The sequence below is a fragment of the Tursiops truncatus genome, chromosome 16 (genome assembly GCF_011762595.2).
Source record: "Tursiops truncatus isolate mTurTru1 chromosome 16, mTurTru1.mat.Y, whole genome shotgun sequence".
In the NCBI taxonomy this organism is placed as follows: domain Eukaryota; kingdom Metazoa; phylum Chordata; class Mammalia; order Artiodactyla; family Delphinidae; genus Tursiops; species Tursiops truncatus.
Window position 1 is genome coordinate 12,098,257 of NC_047049.1, and position 21,238 is coordinate 12,119,494.

At 46.0% G+C, this 21,238-nt stretch overlaps 1 protein-coding gene across 3 annotated transcripts in view; it reads left to right on the forward strand.

The window, feature by feature from the left end:
* CACUL1 (CDK2 associated cullin domain 1) overlaps positions 1–9,639 on the forward strand; it is a 73,036-nt gene extending 63,397 nt beyond the window's left edge. Inside the window, exons 8-9 of one of the 3 annotated variants that reach the window (XM_073793907.1) lie at positions 208–395; positions 5,056–9,639. In XM_073793907.1, the coding sequence (XP_073650008.1) occupies positions 208–395; positions 5,056–5,074 (207 nt within the window). In that variant the 3' untranslated portion in view covers positions 5,075–9,639. Of the gene's footprint in view, positions 1–207 lie in introns of all 3 variants that reach the window. The other 2 variants (XM_033842528.2, XM_019940084.3) reach the window with 2 other exon arrangements.
* Positions 9,640–21,238: the final 11,599 nt, after the last annotated feature.

Consider the following 21,238-nt stretch of genomic DNA (forward strand, 5'->3'; position numbering starts at 1 on the left):
CTAGAATGAGATAAAGGGCCCAGACTCAGCTCCTGATGATTTGGTCCCCTTTCACTTCATTCAAAACCACATGGTTTTGAGGTTTTCTCTGGTCTCCTTTTGGGGGATTGGGAGAGGGGTGAGAAATATGTGTCAAATAAACAGATTCCTACCATTATCAAATGCTGTCGGCTGTTGATACTTTACCTCTTCTGATGTTTTTTTCAGACAGCTCATCAGCATGTGCAAGTTCCAGAGGGTACAGATAGTGAATGTATTGAATGTACTTTCCTTCCTGAAAAGAGGACACACTGGAGCTGCAGAGACTGTATTCAGAGCGCAGTGGGGTCCTGCAGACACTCAGGAGCTCTGTCACCAAGCTGTTCTTGGAAAAGGATGTTGGAGTTCTTACTTTGGTTTGTAATTTTAAAAAACAAAAAACTAACAAAAAACAAAACAGTTGCTGCTAGACTTGGGGATGATTTTGAAATGGGACAATCTTCTAATGACTTTATCTACAGATTCCGTGAGGAACAAGCGTCATGAAGAGTGACCATTGCTAAGTGAGATCCAGCAGCCAAAGTCAGCAGCTTCCTCCAAAAATATAAGAGCAGAAGAATCTTTTTTATTTTTTTTTTTAAAGCACTTGTTTTGTTCATTTGCGGACTTGGCACTTTGGCATATTGGTTTCATACAGAAAGATATCTTTTGCTTTAAAATCAAGCAGATCATTACAATACAGTATTTTTCACCCCTAACCAAAACAAACCCCTTTAAAAGAGTTGGTCTTTGTTTAGCATTAGAAAGTCTTCTTACAGGAAGATGCTAACTCTGCTTCCAATATAACTTCTCCCCCCCACCCCCGCCCGCACCATCAGTTCACAACTTTTCTACTCTGTGCCTTCAGCTTTGTGCACTTTGCAGCTCTGTGACCATGTTGTCAAACTCACAAATGCTTCCTGAAAAAGTTGATGGTATCACAGACTAACTTGCCAAGATGTCAGGTGTGACTTCATAGCAGGATGCTAAATAAGTGGGAAAATAGAAACATGTTGCACGTTGGTCAGATTTCCTCCTGCCTCACCGTGGCTTGTTCATGTTAATGTTGGGGACCAACTCTCGTAGACCATTTCCATTCCCTCCGTCACTTAACATGCTCTCACCGACTGCTGGAGTGTTGGCATTACGCTAGTTTAGGGCTGGCCGGTACTTTAGCACTAAAGCTCCCTTTTTAATATTGTTGAGAATTACCCAGTGGTAAAAGCTGATTCCTGTGATGCTCTACGAAGCAGATACGGTAATTAAATTCACACACAGTCAGTGGTGTGGGATTCCTGATCGATTTCATTTTTATGGGTGAGATAAGTACTTAAAAAAAGTTTGCAGGGGCTTCCCTGGTGGCACAGTGGTTGAGAGTCCGCCTGCCATGCAGGGGACACGGGTTCAGGCCCCGGTCTGGGAGGATCCCACATGCTGCAGAGCGGCTGGGCCCGTGAGCCATGGCCGCTGAGCCTGCGCGTCCAGAGCGTGTGCTCCGCAACGGGAGAGGCCACAACAGTGAGAGGCCCGCGTACCGCAAAAAAAAAAAAAAAAAGCATTAAAAAGTTTGCAGTCTGCATCTTTTAAAACATCATATTCGAGTATAATAGAGAAAAAGTAGCACTGCTGTTTCAAGGCCCCCTTCCGGCTGTGGCCAAGCTATATTTTCTGTTTCCATACACCCACAGTGCTACTTAGTTCCTTGTAAAAGACTCTGAAGCTTATTCCAAGTTGTTTTTGAAAGGCAAAGTAAAATAGAAAGATGCGGCAAGGGAAAAACAGTTTTGCTTAAATCTAAATTGAGCATGTGCTTGACTCTCTTTGGCTGTGTCAGCTATGTTAGACTAATATTTACGTCTTCAGAGGACTAGGGGCAAAAAAAGGCACATCAGGGGTACCGACCGTCACGCTTCTGATTTTCGGGTTGTTCGTAGAGTTGTCTCTGCCAATTCACTTGGTCCTTTTTTGGGGGAGCAGGCTGGGGGGCGAGTTTGAAGTGTTAGGAGCAATTCAGTCATCTAATAGAAGAAGTCCTCTGTTTGTAACATGAGTATTCAGAGAAGTAAAAGTAAGGTCATCAGATTTATTTTTTTAAGTACTTATCAACCAGGGTTGGTGGATTTTGAGGAGGGCTTTGAATTGGGCTCATTTCACTCTGTGAGCATCTTGGGTTATATTGAGAAACACTGAATTACTGTAAGAATATATACAGGCTCTCACTGTGCCCTGTACAGTTTGACTTGCTACACCAGTAACATTCTGATATCAAGGAAGAATTCAGTTTTATCAAGAAGTTCAAATTTTACTTTACTCAATGGAATGCTTGCTGCAGGCTTATAAATAACACCTGCAACTGAACTCTTGAGCGGTTTTAATAATATTTTTGAAAGGAGTGAAATTGGAATGTGTCTTTAAATGTGGATGAATTTTTCAGTATCCTAGTAATATACCCAAATGCTTTTTCCGGGAAGGGAGTATTCTTTGGCCAACAACGGAACTTTCCCTCTAAAAGCATTGTATTAGGATGTGGATAGGCATTAAAATCTTTGGATGCTTTTTGCATTATTAAGTTAATGGAGAAATATTTTATATTGTCTTTTTATTATTACGTATGTGTTAACAAAGTGGGCAGAGTAAAGTTTGCAGAAGTTAGTTTCTCTGTACATTTTTGCACAGTGGCTGCAGCTTGCTGTGGGTGAGGGCTTAGTGGCACAAAGCTGTGATTGGAAGGCACTGTAGAAAGAATATACACATTCTCCCAGTGCATTCGACCTGCTTCTTACTCATTTTGGCCCCTTGAGGTACATTGCAGTATGAAGAAACTATTCCTTTAAGTCATTGTTGACCTTGCTTATGTAATTGGGATTCTTAACAAAAGTCTTAGTTTGCAACATGAGGGGAATGAGATTTGCCTCCATTTTGTATTGACTAAGCACTGTTTGCCTAAAAGTATTTTCTTCTTGTGTTTACTTGTATTCTTCTTGCCAGTACAGTATATAGTTTCTGCACTCCAGTTAAACACTGGCTTTTTGTGGGGTCCAAATCATCGAAGGCAGAAAATTGTAAAGCAGGTTGATTGTCTCATGAGTCAACACATGCAGTTGGTTTGGCCATACTGACTAGTGTGTGTGTGTGCAGCCTGAAACCAGACGCTCCAAAGAAAGCCAATTCACTCACCTTGGAATGATGACACGTAACATCAGTACATGATCGTCGTTTTGAGAGACGGTGCTTATTTTAAAGGTTGGCGTTAAGCTTCAGTAACAGTGTCATCTCATATCCTCTGTTGTCACAGCTGCACCCTAACCCAACTGCTTTGTTTTCTGTGGGGCAGAGAGCGAAACCTGGTGTTGTGATTCTTAATCTACTAGTTCTTAGGTAGAGTTAGTGAGAAGAAACAAAAACCTGGGTGCATGAGTTGTGCATTATTAAATTTTGTGGAAAAGTTACTTTTTTTTCCTGTCCCTTTTGCAAGTTTGAGGAGGTTCCCCTCCCTTTCTTTGGGGCATGGGATGAAAGCCAATTTGTGAGTAAGTGAGATTGCGGAAGGCTGGATGCCCCGTGGTTGTTAACACCGCACGTGCATCTCCAGCACTACAGCCCCATAAAGCTGTCACTCCCCGTGCTACATGCCATGCTTTCTGTCAGGCTGCAAATTTGCACACATAAAGAATTCCTCAGGAAGAGTTTGCACATGCATCACCTCACAATATTCTGTACTGACCGAACAAGGGATTTGAAAGTTTTTCAGCACAAAAGGAGAACTTCAGAGTGGTGGTCTGTGCACATGTAACTAGCAAAGGTAATGGTGATCTGACAAACACGATTGGTTTCTGGAGTGAACCAGAAGGTTGAACCAGATTGGTTAGAAAGTGAACAGGAGCGCTTGTATCATAGTATTTAAATAAGCCTGTTTAATCTCCCAGGGTAGCCCTTCCAGATTTTGTCATCTTCTCATTGAGACTAGCTCTGTTTTCTTTTATGTTTCTTCTGTTTTATTGCAGTTTATTATTTCCATGATTATTATGCAAGAGGCATTGCCCTTGAGCGAAAATTCAATTGTCTAAATAAAGCAGCTATTATTAGATAACATTGTTTTATGAATATACACTAATCTGAGATATTAAAAAAAACTTTACAATTAAAAAGCAAAACAGAACCTCTACATGAGCTATCCAGTCATTGTTTCGATGTTTTGGGTTTCTTTCTTTCTTTTTTTTTTTTTTTTTTTTATGGTGTCTCTTTGAGCTTCAGAGTATTATGTTTACTTTAACCCAGGTTTAGGCCTCTTAAGGAGACTTGAAAATTTAAGATCGGAGTATGAATCCCTTGACTGACACCTAGAAGAGGTTTATAAGGACCTTTTTGGTTGTGATTGCTGTTTTCAATAAGATTGCATAAGTTGAAGTTCATGTTTATCAGAAGTTAAAATAGAGGTCATAGGAGTTTGTGGAGAAATGGCTTTCCTGTTATTTTCATTACCTTGTTGAAATTTGCCCGTTTCTGGCCACCAGGATATATGAAAGGACCCTTGTTCTTTCCAAAGGAAAGGATTGCTCTTCTGTCCCCACTGTTTATTAACCAAGTCATTGACACTTTGCCACCTCCACTGGCCAAGACCCTATTTTGAACCTCTTTCCAGAGCTAAGTGGCACAAGTACATATACTGTTTCTACTTATGTTGGTGGAGTGGCTGTGGGAGAGTTAAAGAAAATGCTAGTCAGAGGTGCATTCTTCTAGGACCCTAGTATATATTGTACCCCTGCTGATTGGAAATTATCTTCATTTCTGGTTGGATTGCATTGTTTAGAAATGCAATGTTAATGGCTTACAATTCTGGAAAATTTATGGTGTGGCTCTGGGGTGAATTCTGTGGTTTGAAAAATATATATATTTTGTATTGATTCTCACATGTCATTTCAATGTTATGACCATGTACTAAATGCAGTAAGACTGGATATTTTCTTAGAAGGGTATGTTTTGTTAAACAGATGGCAATTGAATTGCTCTCATTAGTCCTGTTTGTCAATATTACAGCTGTGCAATTCAGACGTGATGTGGGGAGCTGTGGCCGGAGACAGGAATGCTTAAGAATAAACGGGAGGCCAAATGCAGACAAGAGGCTTTTGCCACCCACCAGCATAGCCAGAGCAAGGATGAAGCAATGAAGTCTAGTCTCTGGTGGTCCTTGTTTGTCGGAAAGCATAGTGGAGCTTAGAACAGGGTGTTCTGTACGTCAACTCTATTATTAATCCAAGAAAAACAAAGTGGTGGATGAAACTCCTACTGACCGGGGATTCAAAGCCACTGACTTTGGCTCTGACCTTTAACTCTTGATGGATTTTGGATCACTCCTTCTGTATTAGGGTGCATACCATCACTCTAAAACATTGTGGTTAATGAAATAAATCTTGTACAGATGTCCTTGGCCTTGTTATGTTGCTACCTGGTTTATTAGAACTTTGTTTTAATATAGAATATATGGTTTTGCTTACAGTACATTCATGATGCCTCATAAACGATAATGACACTCAGTATTCTACCACGGTCATTTAGCCCTCAGGATGAGTGTCCATCTTCACCTCTGTACCAGTGATAAAAAAAACTGTGTGTGTGTGTGTGTGTGTGTGTGTGTGTGTGATGATGATGATGATGATCAATGATGACCAAATTGGATTTATCTCAGGAATGCAGATTTGTTAATGTTAGGAAATCAATTAATATGACTCATCTATTAACAGATTAATGTTGTATGATCAGATTATCTATGAAAATCCAAAATATCTACAAGGCAAATTAGAAGACTTATGAGTTTATCAAGGTTGCTGGAACAAAATCAATATCCAAATGTTAATTACATTTTCATGCAGCAGCCACAAGTAGTAATGGCTTTACATACTTTAAATGTTATTAAATAGAATTTACAGTAGGAACGAAAAAGTCATCAAGTACCTAAAAATCTTAATAAAATGTATATAAGCCTTTTAATGAGAAAATGATAATTTTTAAAAAGCACCTTTGTTGACCTAAATAAATGGGGAGACTGTGATGGGTAAGAAGATCATCTAGGTCTCAACTCTTTCTCCAAATTTTTTAATAGATTAAAGTAATTCCAGCAAAAAATCCCAATGGTACTTGACAAACTGATCCTAACATATAAATGGAAGAGTAAAGGACCAAGGATATCCAAGATATTCCTAAAAAAGGTGAAGTGTGAGGGGAGCTAGCAGTACCAGAGTATAAAATTTACTGTAAAATACTGTGAGTGATTAAAACACTGTGGAGTTGGCACAGAGGTTGTAAGTAGATGAATGGACAGGAATAAAGAGCTCGGGAACTGACCCACTCACGTGCAAGAACCTAATTTTTTTAAAGGTAGTCATTGCAGAGCAGTGGGGAGGAGGATGGATTATTTAATAAATGGGGCTTCAGTAATTCTTCACAAAGGAAAAAAATGAATTGGACTTCAGCCTTGCACCAGGCACAAAAGTCAGTCCCCAAGTGGATTAAAGATTTACTGGATTAAAGTTAAAACTATAAAACTTAGAAGATGATACAGAAGAATATTTTTATGACTTTGGGGAAGGGAGGATAGAAAGTGCAAACCATGAGTTAAAAGATAAATAATTTAGCTGCATTGATAGTAAGTACTTTTGTTTACCAAACATGCCACATAGTGAAAAAATAAGCCCAAACTGGAATAAGATACAGATAATCACAATGTATACATAACTATTAAAAAGCACCAGCATGCAAATCAGTAACAGAGCAAGAACTCAGGAGAGAAGCAGGCAGAAAAAACACAAGTAGGCATATCACAGAAGAAGAAACAGAAATGGCCCATAAACATGAAAAGATGTCCAACCTTATTAGTAAACAGGAAACGCACATTGAAACCATAAATATAATACCATTTCCTAGTCACCAAATTGGCAACAGTTAAGTCAGAAAAGTGGGGAGGGATAAACTAGGAGTTTGGGATTAGCAGATACAAACTACTATATATAAAATAGATAAGCAACAAGGTCCTACTGTGTGGCACAGGGAACTATATTCATTATCCTATAATAAACCATAATGGAAAAGAACATGAACAAGTATATATATATATATATATATATATATATATATATATATATATATATATATATATATATATCTCCGAATCACTTTGCTGTACATCAGAAGTAATGCAACACTGAAAATCAAGTACAATAAAAAAATAAACGGGGGGAAAAGTCAGAAAATACCAAAAACTGGAGAGATTATGACAACAGGAACTTTCATCTGCTACTCTTGGTGTAAGTCAGTACTACCACTTTGGAAAGCAGCATTAGCTAGTGAAGTTGAACAGGTGTATCTTATAGCTCAGGATTTCTGCTCTTAGAGAAACTCATGTCAGGTGTATATACCCAGGAAACATGCCCAGGAATGGTCACAACAGCATTATTTGCAATAACCAAAAAGGAGGGAAAGAGAGAGCCAGCTGTCCCTCTACAGTGAAATGAATAGATGAAGTATATGTGTGCAGTGGGATTCTGTGGAACCCTAAGTGCAGCGCAGAGCTTTGTGCATCAACAGTGGGTGAGTCTCAGAAATCATGTTGAGTTAAAAAGAAGCAAGTCGGAAGAGTCCAGTCAGCCTATATTGTTTAAGGATTCGTAAGTAGTAAAACTGTAGAGAAAAGAAAGAATTATTAACATTCAAGATCATGGTTTCCTTGGGGGTGGGGTAGAGGGGAGTGAGAATGGAGAGGAACATGGGCTTATAAGCATTTGAGAATAGGGACATTTTGACCATTGTAAACATGTCAGTTTTTGAGTTAATATCTAAATTCAGCACAAAGCCAATCCAAATGCCAAAAGTATTTTAAATATAAATTAAAAATTCATTTGGAAGTATATAAGCTGATGAGAAAATAAAGTCTTCATCGAAAGGGGGGGAAAGAAGAGGAACTTGCTGTACCAAGAAAACATTTTTTAAATTACAATTTTTACACTGGTATAAAAATAGGCAAATTAATAGAAGATGGTTTAAAATAGAAAGACTCAGATGCTTTTAAGAATTTTTAGTACGTTAAAGGTGGCTTTTTGAAATGATTCTGATCATGATGGATTATTCCGTAAAAGGTGCTCATATAACTGGAGAAAATTCACACCATTTGCCAAAAAGAAATTCCAGGTGGACTAAAAATGGAAAAATAAGATAAAAACTAGACGATGATGCAGTTCATATTTTCTTGAGGTGGGAGAAGTTTGTTCTAAGAATGTAAGCAATGGTCTGAAAACAGAACCCTGTGTAAACCACTCACCTGACTGTACTCTGTAGAGCACCACCCCCAGTATTTGTATATACATATATATTTTTAAATTAATGTCTGTGCACTATACTAGTACATGTAAGACAAAAAACAGAAAAGAAAAAAGATGAGGTGAAAATGTTTTAAAATATTTTTTTGTGTGTATTGTGGTAATAAAAAACAACCTTTTACTTTTTTTGAAAAGTTTAGTGAGAGCCATATGATTAAAAATGCTTCATTATTTTTGAAACTCCTAGTTTTAACCCTTAATGATAAAAACAACTTAATGTCTGATTCTAAGGTAAGTTTATTTTAATGCTAGTTTTTAATGGCTATTGTAGCTGAAAAAGCCACCTCATTAAGATCTGTGGATCCAGATGACTCTGCTTTCTGAAAAGCAGTACTCAGTTTTCAGTTCCATCTACTAGTCTTAAAAAAAGTGTTTGTTGAAATCTTTATAATAAATTTCCATCTTTCTCACTGTCACTAACTTGTTCTGGCTCAGTAATTACAAGTGTGGTATTTTTATTGTTAACAAATGGGTTCAAAACCTACTGAAACTCACTTTTGAATTTTAGTTCCCAAGTTCATGTGTGCACTTATGAGAGTTTTTATAGGTGACAGGTTTTGGTAACACATTTTCATAAAGCTGGAGACATGTCTAGCCATTTTCAAGATGCTCTTAACATGAATTTCTTTAGGAAAAATAGCAGCTTTCTTACTCATAGTTAGTATATTATCTTTACCTTGAAGGGTCAGATAAAGTCTGTTTGTTTGGTTGTTTGTTTTTTAAAGTCTGGGTGTTATTTTTCGTAAGTTTATTTTATTTATTTATTTTTGGCCGTGTTGGGTCTTCGTTGTTGCTCACAGGCCTTCTCTAGTTGCGGAGCGGTGGCTTCTCGTTGCAGAGCACGGGCTCTAGGCGTGCGGGCTCTAGAGCGCAGGCTCAGTAGTTGTGGTGCACATGGGCTTAGTTGCTCCACGGTATGTGGGATCTTCCCAAACCAGGAATGGAACCTGTGTCCCCTGCGTTGGCAGGCGGATTCTTAACCACTGCGCCACCAGGGAAGCCCTTTTGTTTGTTTTTTAAATACCTTCTTGATTGCATATTACTGACAGGGACTTGTCACCTCAAGAAAGGTTGGCAAATTGCAGATGTTTGTGTTTTTATCAAAAAAAATATAACAATATTGACAATACTCTTTTAAATGTTGCTATAACCAACAAACCTCTTTTGGGATTTAAAGTTCTCCATCTCATAAAATGTTGTAAAGACACTCTTACGTGAGATAATAAAATCTAAGTCCGGTTGCCTTGTGGGAGCACACAGGCTACAATTTTCTGGAAGAGAATGACGTCATTGTCAGTCCTCTGCATTGTGGAGTCCCACCACTCCTTTCAGGATACCTTGCTTTTTTTTTAAACCAACCATGGGGAAATGGGGGAATAGAATAGAATGGAGCAAATAGAAAATCCTTTAGAAAATGGCAGTAATAATTGCTATAGACAAGATCTGCTGATGGATGCTAAATTAGTGGATGGACGTTAGTTTAAGGAGAAATAGGATAGTTGCATAAGTTCAAAGTTACCCCACCCCCCAAATGTTTATTAGTTACGTTTTAACACATGTATACAAATTCTTTGATATTCCTGCCTTCAGGAGATGGAGCTTAATTACCCTTCCCCTGGGTGTGGGCTGGACTCAGTGACTGGCTTCTGAGTATGGAAAAGAGAAAATACTACCTTCATCACAGAGACACCTGGGGGCAGCCCCGTGTCACGGTTCACATCCCAGCGGTGAGTCATGTTGGTATCCTACCCCCTGATATGATGCCCTGAGAAGGACACTTCACCTCTGTGGTATTTTCTCCCAAATCCGTAACCTCAGTCTACACATGAGAAAAGTCAGACAAATCCAAATGGGGGACTTTCTCCAGGACACCTGACTGCTCCTCTTCAAAGGTGTCAAGGTCATGAAAAACCAGGGGAGACCAAAAAGCTGTCACAGGTGAAGGTAACTAGAGTCGTAGTGACTAAACACCATGTGGGATCCTGGGATCAAAAAAGGATGTGAGGGCTTCCCTGGTGGCGCAGTGGTTGAGAGTCCGCCTGCCGATGTAGGGGACACGGGTTCGTGCCCCGGTCTGGGAAGATCCCACATGCCGCAGAGCGGCTGGGACCCGTGAGCCATGGCCGCTGAGCCTGTGTGTCTGCAGCCTGTGCTCCGCAGCAGGAGAGGCCACAACAGTGAGAGGCCCGCGTACTGCAAAAAAAAAAAAAAAAAAGGATGAGTGGAGAAACTGGAGAAATTCAGATAAAATCTGTGGCTTGGTTAATGGCGTTGCACCGATGATGATTTCTCAGTTTTGATAAGTGTACCTTGGTTATGTGAGGTTTTAACCCTAGGGGAAGCTGGGGGAAGGATTTATAGAAACGCTGTACTGTCTTTGCAACTCTTGCATATGTAAATCTAAAACTTTCCCCAAGAGAGTTGGTTTTTTTTTTTTTAATCCCATGGGTTTCTCAGAGAATTATAAGGGGGCATGAAATAATAGTTCTTGCAGGAATCTGAGCTTCTAATTCCTCTTTTAGAAGCCGTACAGGGAGCCACAGTAATTCCAATGGGCACGTGGCTATTGGGGCTGGTGGCTCATTTCTAAGCTCTGCCATCAAAAGTCTGTTTTGAGATGAGTCAAAGTGTTCATCTTCAAATTGAAAGGTCTGAGCTTCACAAGCTGTCGTGTGAATCACTTGTGTTTTGTCCATAGCATCCTCTTGCTGTCCTTGATGGTACATGTTGGCTTCCAATCAGGGTTAGAGAATTGGGTTGACATTGGTGTCACTGGCTCGACTTTGGAGAAAATGTCATTGCAACCCATCAGAGGAAGTTCTGATGGAGGGGCAGTTGACATCCTGGGCGCCCGGTCTCCGAGTTGGAGGTCGTCCCCGGGCACCGAAGTGGGTTCGAAGTGGGTTCTCTTCTGGGTTCCTCACACTGTCCGCTCTCAGGCTTTCCAAGGAAAACCTGGTTAGAGTCAGACCCTCCCAAGTTCCCGCAGACCTGGAGTTCTCGAGTCTACCGAAAATCATGCTAAATCACGTGTGAAGTGGGGAATTAGTTCAGAACTACAAGTACAGCAAGAAGATTAAAGGCACCAGACCCATCTGCTAATGTAGCAAAGGAGATCAAAGAGAAGAAAGCAGGCGTTGAAAGGGCTTCCCGCTGTGCAGTGCCATCTTATCGGGGGTGCAAGGGGGCCTTGGAAAGAGAAATGGGAAAATTCAGGTGCAAGGCAGGTGCTCCGGGGAGGGTTGATGTAAAAGCAATTTTAGGGCCCAAGACTGCCAGTCGCATTAGGCCGTCTCGGGCCCGGGACCAGGGTGAGCTCTCGTGGGCAAGAGACATGGGGGACCCGGAGACACAGACTGACTAGAGGGCAAGTGCAGACATGGACCAGGACTCCTGAGAGGCCGTGTGGTGCAGTAGAGACGACGTAAGCTCTGGACTCAGGTGCGTTTAGGGTCAGTAGCTCCCCGTCCTTCATGTTGTGTGTCCCCATGCAGGTCACTTCAGCTCTCTGAGCCTCAGTTTCCTCTACTGTAAAACCAAAGTGCTCTCACCTTCCCTTTTTCCATGGCTTCGATGTTTCTCATCCTCAGGTCTCAGAATAACAACTTCCACTACTGTTACTGCTTCCACTGTTACATTGACCCAGTCTTCACTGCATGCCTGGCACTGTGGGAAGCACTCTATTCCTCTGTGTCAATTGACACCCGTGACAGCTCTGTTTTCCAGTGAGAAAGCTGGACCGCACAGGCGTCAAGTGACCTGTCCAAGGCCAGCCAGCTGTCACAAAGCAGCTGGTCCTTAATGATCACACTGGCAAGAGTTGATGTAAGGGCTTCAAGATGTAACCCTAACACAGGGCCCGGTACAGAGTGGGCGCCCAGCAGGTGCTCCTTTCCTCCTGTGGGAGCTGCCTAGATGGCAGGGGTGTCCAAGGGGTGTGACCCCAGCCACCTCGAGACCGGACGGCATCATTGTCAGGGGTGCTGAGCCCTCAGCCTGCAGGCCGTCTCCGTGTCAGCAGCATTCTCTGCCCCTAAGCTCCGAGTGGCCTCTGGGCCTGCGGACAGAGCTCCGGCCTAGTGCCCCAGCATTCGGGAAGAGGGGACATTTGGGGCACACGGAGAGAAAGGTGCCCGACAGGTCTGTCAAGAGTGGGCGCTCTCAGCAGGGCCAGAGACACTCCCCAAGCTAAAACGACTATCCTGCCACAATTGAGTGGCTAATCATTGCTGTTTGGAGGGAGAGAGATGCAGGCCAAGGTCAAAGGTACTCAGGGAGGCTGAACCCTGTTGTAGGGAAACCTCTTCCCAGGATCTGGATCCAGCTGGGAATTTTGGCTCCACCATTCACTGAACCACTCTGACCTCCAGGCTCATCTGTAAAACAAAGAAATTGGCTCACGGTGGCCCACCGTTGCTTGGGTTTGCTCGGCCTCCATTCTCCTGCTGTCATTCAGAGAATTGCCCCTCCCCATTCAGCAGTGTTTGGACAGGGCACGTGAAGGTGTCCCGCCTTCCTCCGCCTTTGGATGGGCATGTTGCCTGAGCCAATCAGCTTTCTCCCCTGAAGATGGAATTGTGAATAGAGCCATTTGAAGCCTGAAGGGGCAGGAGCTGGCCCTTCCCAAGGGTGGAGACCCCAGGGACCAGGCTGGCGAGTTCCTAGAGCTGCTGGGCTCTTGTCCTCCCGAAGGCTGGCCCTGCCTTCCACTGGGTGACCACCCTTCGTTCACCGTAAGGGGTGAAGGTCAGTGTTTGCTGCTTGCAGCCCAAGTGCCCTAAGGCCTCCAGAAGATCTCTCGGGCGCTCTTGCTTTCTGTGTGATCACTTCCCTGTAAATGGGGTCTTTGTTACCCACTTTGGAGCTTTTCTGAAACAAAGTGGCGAACAAATAAATTAGTACATTTAAAAGATGGAGACGGGGCTTCTGTGGTGGCGCAGTGGTTGAGAGTCCACCTGCCGATGCAGGGGACGCGGGTTCGTGCCCCGGTCCGGGAGGATCCCACATGCCGCGGAGCGGCTGGGCCCGTGAGCCATGGCCGCTGAGCCTACGCGTCCGGAGCCTGTGCTCCGCAACGGGAGAGGCCACAACAGTGAGAGGCCCGTACCGCAAAAAAAAAAACAAAAAAAGATGGAGACGATTTCTTCCTCCTCTGCATTTCCTCTCTGGAGGGAAATGGGAGATGTCTCAGTTGATTCCAAATCCAAGGTTCCCAGGGTGGAGTAACCAGGCACACAGTCCCTAAGAGCCCCCATCCTTGGTCACCCACCCGCAGAGAAACCCCGGTGTAGGCTCACCCCAGACACTCACTGCATGTGTCATAGCCCTGGTCAGCACTGTTTAATAAACTGCAAAACACTTCCAGCCGCGCTCTCCTCCGGCTGACCGTTTGTAAATTGCTTTTGCCCTGGTGCCTGACAGAGTGAAAAGCGCATTTTCAATCTCCAGGCAGCGGTAGGTGTATTTCTTTTTCTTTTCTTTTTTTTTTCTGAATTTTATTTAATTTATTTTTTTGTATATAGCAGGTTCTTATTAGTTATCTATTTTATACATATTAGTGTGTATATTTCTATCACAGCATTTCTGAGCTCACAGGGACAACCTGACATCCTGGGCTGGGTCCCGGGCGCTGGGTCCCCTGGGCTTCAGAGTACAGGTGATGTTCTGGGAGAGTGGGAGCCAGGTCGGCGGGGCTTGGAGAGGGCGGATGACAGGCACCGTTTGTTGACCGTTGTCCCCATACACAGCGGGCTCTAATGGTGCTCATTCTCTGCCAGGCGAGAATCAGGAAGGAGACCCCACTGGCCCCGGGCCTCGGTGGATCCAGCTGGGAATTTTGGCTCCACCATTCATTCACACCAGGCAAGTCACTGAACCACTCTGACCTCCAGGCTCATCTGTAAAACAGAAATTGGCTCACGGTGGGCCACCGTTGTTTGGGTTTGCTCGGCCTCCATTCCCCTTCTGCTGTGTGTCCTGAGCAGCATGCTGAATTGAAGGCCTTGGTGTCTGTTCTCGAAATGAGGCCCATTGAGGAATAAAGCCCCCTTTAGCGAGCCCTTGCTTTGTGCCAAGCACTGTGCCAGGCACTTTGCACACTTTGTGTCACGTGTCCTCACTCTGCTACCATTACTACCCCTGTTGTCCACATGAGGCTCAGACCTGGGTCCCGACCGGGGCTGTCTGGCTCCGCAGTGGCTTCCATCATGTGGTGGCCCTGGGGAGCCAGCTGGCGATAAATCCAAGTGCCCCCACTTCCCCACAGGGCCATCACCTTCCGACGCTGCCCCATCCACACACCTGGACACTGCCGGCGCCTGCTGTGGCGGTATCATGGTGTCCGCTCACGTAGCAAGTGATGTTGGAGGGCTGCTTTGGGCTGTATCCCTTTGTCCCCTTCCCCAGGGCAAACACAGAGGTGTGAGAACTGGTGCTGTGCCGGCTGCCCTTGGGATTTCCTCCCGACGTTCAGCGCACAGTGCTTGTTAGGGAGGAGCATGGTTCCAGGAAGGCAGATACATTTCAGCTCTGCCACTTAGAGCTGTGACTCCGCTCTGCGTTTCCCCACCTGTAGGTACACTGGGCTTGTACTAGAAATGGGGCTAGTAATTGTCCTGGGGAAAATGAAAGTAGCTACAATGAGAGTGAATGTAAGTGACTTTTTTTCTTTAAGGGAAAGCAGTTATTACACAGTAAGTGCTGGAAATGGCCGCAGTTACTATCATGCTGTCTGGCCAGAGCCCATTACTCAAGTTGCCATTTAACTTTCTCTTCTTTGGGCTAAAATTAGATTCCTGTTTTCTTTTAACTCAATAAACAGCCACTGAGCAGCCTCTACAGATTAGATCAGACGATCTCCATGGTAACCGGAAGCGCCTCCTCCATCTTAGTACCTCCATACCTAGGCGTCCAGGGCTTCGGGAGCGGGAAGGAAGGCCTTGGGTAGGAACAGTAGCTTGCGCTCATTGAGCTTGATTGTCGCCAGGCCGTGGGTGAAGCACGTTACATACACTGTGGCATTTAATCCCCAAGGCAGTCCAGGAGGGAGCTACGAACATTTTCAGCCCCATTCTACAGATGGGGTAAATGGGGTTCAGAGAAATTCAGTAACTTATTCAAACTCCCTCAGCTGCTAGGGGACAGAGCTATGGTCCAACCTGGGTCTGTCCCCAAAGGCGGAGCTCTCAGTCCTGGGCCACACTGCAGACCCCAGTTTGGGAAGGAGGCTCAGAGCCTCCTCAGCATTTTAGGACCCTCACTAGAAACCAATCATTTACCCCCAAAATGCTGCCCAGATTGGCTCATTTGTCAGCTGGGACGCTATTAACTGCAGTGGCCATCTTGGCAGTCTCACTGTGGTCTAACTGATCCTGATGGGCAGCTAAAGATGTGATTAATAAAACAGCGCAGGAGTGAGCACTTAACTGCAGGGTGGGCGGCCTCTTCCCAAGCAAGGAGTCTGGTGGGGGCCAGGAACCGGGAAGGAAGTGATGGGGCTCGGCCCCCACGCGGGAGGTTTGGGAGGCTTAGGGCTGGGAGCAGAGCTGGAGCTCCCGCCTGCCCCTCCTCCCCTTTGTCTGCTCAGAAACAGGGAGAGATGAGGGTGGGCATCGGGGAACCAGCAAGGACCTGAGAGCAAACGCAACTGAACAGCTGCATCATCTCTCGCCCCTCCCCGCCCCCCGCCCTCAGCTTCCCCGGGGAGCAGGAACCCCGGCTAGTCCCAATTTTTGGTTGAGGAGCTGAGACGCAGAGAAGTACCCAGGGGCACACAGCTGTCGGGTGGCAGAGCCCCACCTGAGCCATTCCCTGCACTGTCAGCTCTGCTGCTCGGTGGCTGCCCCACGGCAGCGGAACCCAGCCCAGTGGATGTGCCCCTTCCCGAAGACGCCCCGGGCTGAGACTCCACCTGCCAGGCTGAAAGAGCTGCCAGAGCCCGAGTCCCCTTAGGTCCAGAACCTTCCATCCACCTGCCTCCCGAAGAACCAAGGCCTGGCCACCACCCCTCGCCCCGCTCAGCAATGGCAGCGTTTCTCAGAGCTGTTCCCCAGGCCTCCTCCTGACATTACTTTACTGGGGGCCCCTGGCCAGCTGGCTGCCCCTCTTCTTCTCACTGGTGAGAAGAGGGCGTTCCTGAACTTCGGTGAGCAGAGCTGTCGCCCAGGGGGATTGTTACCCGCTACCCGCCACCCCGGAGATTCTGATTCTGTAGGTCTGGAGCAGGGCCCAGAAACCTGCATTTCAGCCTCACGCTCCAGGTGACTCAGATGCGCATGGGGCCCAGCCCACGCGGCGACACAGGCTAGACTAAGTCTAAGGTTCTGACTTCTATGAAGTCTTCTAACTGAAGACTAATTCTTAAGTCATCTTTCAACTTTTCTCACCTAGGGCTAAAATTAGAATCCCAGATTTAGTTGGTCTTTTTATTCAGTTCTGTCACTGTGCCCTGGGCACCCACGCTGGTGCCAGGACCTGGGGTGGGGGGCTGATGGGCACCTTGTGTTGTAGGTTTACACACAGAGCCCTTGGTGGCAGCTGGGAGGAGCTGAGCATTTCAGTGAGGGCCCAGCATGCAGGGTGCGTTTTCTGGAATTCGTGATGGTTTTCTCCCTGAGCGTTCTCAGCCTCCCCGGATTGGGGTCCCCCCTCTCCAGCAAGCCCTGTGAGCTCTGCTGCTGCTTAGCCCCGGGGGGCCCGTTGTCTGCTGGCCCAGTTAGGGTGGAGTGATTCCCCCAGCTAGCTGGGGACGGATGGGACAGGATGGGAGGAAGCTTTGGTTTGGACTCCCGCCTCCAGAGCCCTGTGCCGTCAAAGGCTTTATTAATGTAGATTAATGGGCATAAACAGGATTCTTGATTTCCTCAAATAAATGGATTTTGAACGGTTGCTCTGGCAACCAGGCCTGGCTGCATTCATTATCCAGGGGAAGGAGTGAGCTTGGTAGGATCTCTGTTCTTGCCCTTGTATTTTGCAATCTGTGGGTCTGGGGTGGGCAGAGCAATCAGTCCAGCCTGGACGAGGTAATACAGAATCTTGCAACCACTAAATTTGTTAAGGTCAACGCGTTCTCTACGCAATGCCTGCGACAGCAAGGAGACTGCTTCCCTCCGCGCCGGAGGCAAAGAACTTACCTCTTGGATGTGGCAGACCCAAAGCCGTCAACCAAGAGATGTTTAAACTCTCATCCCTGGATGTTACTCACGCGGCCTTGGTGAATATATTCTGGGATGGCGAGAGGCGGATTGTTATTCAAGGGGGTCCATTGGCCTCTTGGTATGAGGGGAAATAAGACAGGTCTGGTGTGGACTCTATGACCTCCGAGTTCTGGACTAGTGGGCTAGGGCCCTTGAATACCAGCAGCAGTTCTGACATTTGAAGACAACAGGGGGATTGTCTCTGGAGCACTGACCCTGAGAGGATTTGAGGCCACCTGGCAGAGGGGAGGGCCCTGGCCGGGAGTCAGGATGCCTGAGCAGAGTCTCCCTCTGTGCTGCCCCACCCTTGGGGCTCCCTGTGGTGAGGCTCTTGAGAGGCACGTAGAGCAGGAGCTGGGGAGTGTGGACGGCATCTCCGGACAAGCCAGGCAGGACCCTGGGAGCGCTGGGAAGGGGACCTTTGGCAAGCAGAGCCCAGGTGGGTGTCAAGCCGCCATACCAGCTGCTAGAATTCTCTCTGTAGACACACTGCTGACCCAGCATGGATGATAAGACCAGGCCAAAGTCAAAGACCCATCAGGTGGAAACCAATCTTCCAGGGGCAGGTGGACTTTCACCCTTATCACAGCTGCCGCCATTTCTTGAGCACCACGTTACATACGCTGTCTTTTTGTCTGCGTGTCTTTGGCTCATCCTGGCTGTAGCTCTGTGAGGCTCAGAGAGGTTGGGCACTGGTCCAAGGTGGCACAGCCAGCAAGCATGGTACAATCTCAGGTGGTCTGGCTGCAGAATCTGCACCCATCAAGGTAGTTGTTCATTCAGCAGTTCTTTGGTGAGTGTCTTATTTTTTACCAGGTACTGTCCTCGAAACCCATGGGAGTCCCAGAGCCTCTGAGCGTATGTCTGGGACTCTAGCGTCAGTCCCATTCCACCCTTTTCATCCTATTCCCTAGAGAGGTTGGCAGTGTCCCTCTGCTGGCATCACTCATGCACCACACAGAGAGGTGAATGGCCCTGCCGCGGTTTATGGAACACAGCAGATGAATGGTCTTCAAAGGCCTCCTGTCAGGCTCAGATGGGAAAATTGCTAGGGAAGACCTCATTGCCACCCCCAGCTGCCCTCTGAGCCAGGCTGCCAGACAGGTGGAAAACCAGTAGAGGCAGGTCTGGTCCCTGCAGAGGCCGGTGGATGGGCTTCTCATCTGTTCTGGTGGAGATTCTAAGTCTCCCCCAGGCAGTATGTGGGCTCTTGCTTGTGGGGCTGTTAAGGACTCTCGTTGGCTTAGCCTGACTCTTGCTTAACCCTCCCCAGAACAGCCTCCCACTCGCCTACCTCAGGAAGACACACAGCAATGCCTGATCTGTGTCAGGAGACAGACGACCCCCAGAGCAGACTGCACAACTCGTGCCCCTCCCTCCCTCTGTCCCTTCCTCCCTCCCACCCCTCCTTTTTTTCTTTTTATTTAGAAAAAAATATAAAGGAAAGTACAGAGTAATTAGATCAAGGTTCTAGAGCAGTGCTGCCCAATAGAACTTTATGTGAAGGTGGGAAGATTCTAGATTTGCACTATCCAATATGGTAGCCACTGGTCATGTGTAGCTTTTGAGCCTTTGAAATGTGGTTACTGCAAATGAAGAACTGAATTTTTAATTTTATTTAATTTTAGTGAATTGAAAGTCAAATGTCAGTAACCAGATGTGGCTGGTGGCTACCGTATTGTGCAGCACGGCTCTAGAAGCAAGGAGAGTACTGATAACTGGAGGGCCCCATGTTCTAGGAGATTCTGAGCCATGCTCAGTATTTTAAGACCCTGTTGGACACAACTTGTTTGTACCCAGTAAGGCTTCACAGGCTGAGGTCACATCAGTTCAGTGCCTTTGAACAGATGGTAGGAGGGCAAGGGAGTTGGTAGCCAGGGTTCAAACACAGGCCCCACTACTTCTTACCTGTGTGAACTTGGACTTATTACTTGGCCTCTCTGAGCAGATTTCCTCATCTGTAAATTGAGGATGGGGGTGGGGGCGGGTATTACTAGCATCTGTTCCTAAGTGTTGTTTTGAAGATTAAAAGAAATAATTTGGAAAAGTACACTTGAACACTGGAAGGGGCCAGGCTCACAGGAGGTATAGACGTACTTCTCCAGAGTCGTCCTGGCCACAGCTCAGGCAAGGAGTGCTAAGAGGACACTCAGTGCTCCAGGTACCTTGCAGGCATTCCTGCTCTTACTCCTCCCCATAGCCCTAAGGCATAGCTACTATCTTTGGATCCACTTGGCAGATAGGCACAAAGAAAAATAGGCACAGAGAGGTTAAGTAACTTGTCCTAGGTCACACAGCTGGGAAGTGGTGGAGCTGGGCTTCCAGCCCAGGTTTGGTTGACCCCTGAGACTGCTCCACTAACCGTTATGCCAAGCAGTCTGTGATTGAGGGGCTGCTTCAAAGTATATTCTCAGGGGCGGTGGTTCTCAAAGCATGCTCCCCAGACTAGCAGCATCAGCCTCTTGGGCTTTACCCTAGAACAACAGAATCAGAAACTCTGGGGGCGTGGCCAGCAATTGGCATTTTAAGAAGCCCTCCAGGTGAGGCTGGGGTACTAGAGCTTGAAAAAAGTAGTCGCTCAAGGGGCCTTCAAAATCCTGCCTTTGAACTCAGCCGGAGCTCGCGCAGCTCTGGCTCTCTCCCCTGACCCCACATGACTCCCTCTCCCAGCCCAGCAGCCTCCCTCTGGCCCTGGCTGCTCCCTGATCTATGTCTTTTCCAGACCTACTCATGGGCCTGAGAGCAGGCCAGGAAGTAAGTGGTCAGTGAGTGCTGGCCCTGCCTCTGTCCGCACTGCTGCTGGCTCAGCTCCTGGTTGGGTCTCATTGATCTGCAATCTGCAGGTGTTGCTTCTTGGACTGTTATCCTGCCAGTAATTAGTCTCATGAAAAGCGGTGTGGGCAGGGATGCAACTCGTGGGTTGTTTTGAAAGGGGCACATCTCCCTGGCTGATGGCTTGTTGTGACTGACTGTCAGCTTTAGATGATAGAAATCAGGTCCCAGTGAGAGCATCTATCACGGCTTGGAGCTCCCAGGTCCCCAGGAGGAGAAGAGGGGAGGGAGAAGATGGAGAAATATAGGCCCCAGACAGCTGTGGAGCTGGAAAACAGGGAACCCAGACCTCACCCCCAGCCAATGAAACCACACCCTCTGGGGCTGGCACCTGGGCACTGACGGTTTTTAAAAGCTCCTCAGATGATTCTTTTTTTTTCCCCCTTAGCTTTATCTAGATATAATTGACATACAACGTTGTGTAAGTTTAAGGTGTACAGTGTGATGGTCTGATGCATGTACATATTACAAAGTGAGTACCACAATAAGGGTAGTTAACAAGTCCATCACTTCACATACTATTTGTTGTGGTGGTGGCAAGAACACTTAAGACCTACTCTCTCAGCAACTTTCAAGTGTACAATACAGTATTGTTAACTATAGTCACCATGCTGTACACTAGATTCCCAGAACGTATCCATCTTATAACTGGAAGTTTGTACCCTTTGACCGACATCTCCTTTCCCCCATCTCTCGGCCCCTGGCATCCACCAATCTATACTCAGTTTCTACGAGCTCAGTTTTTTTAGATTCCACATGTAAGTATCATACAGTATTTTTCATTCTCTGTCTGACTTATCTGACTTGCTTCACTTAGCATAATGC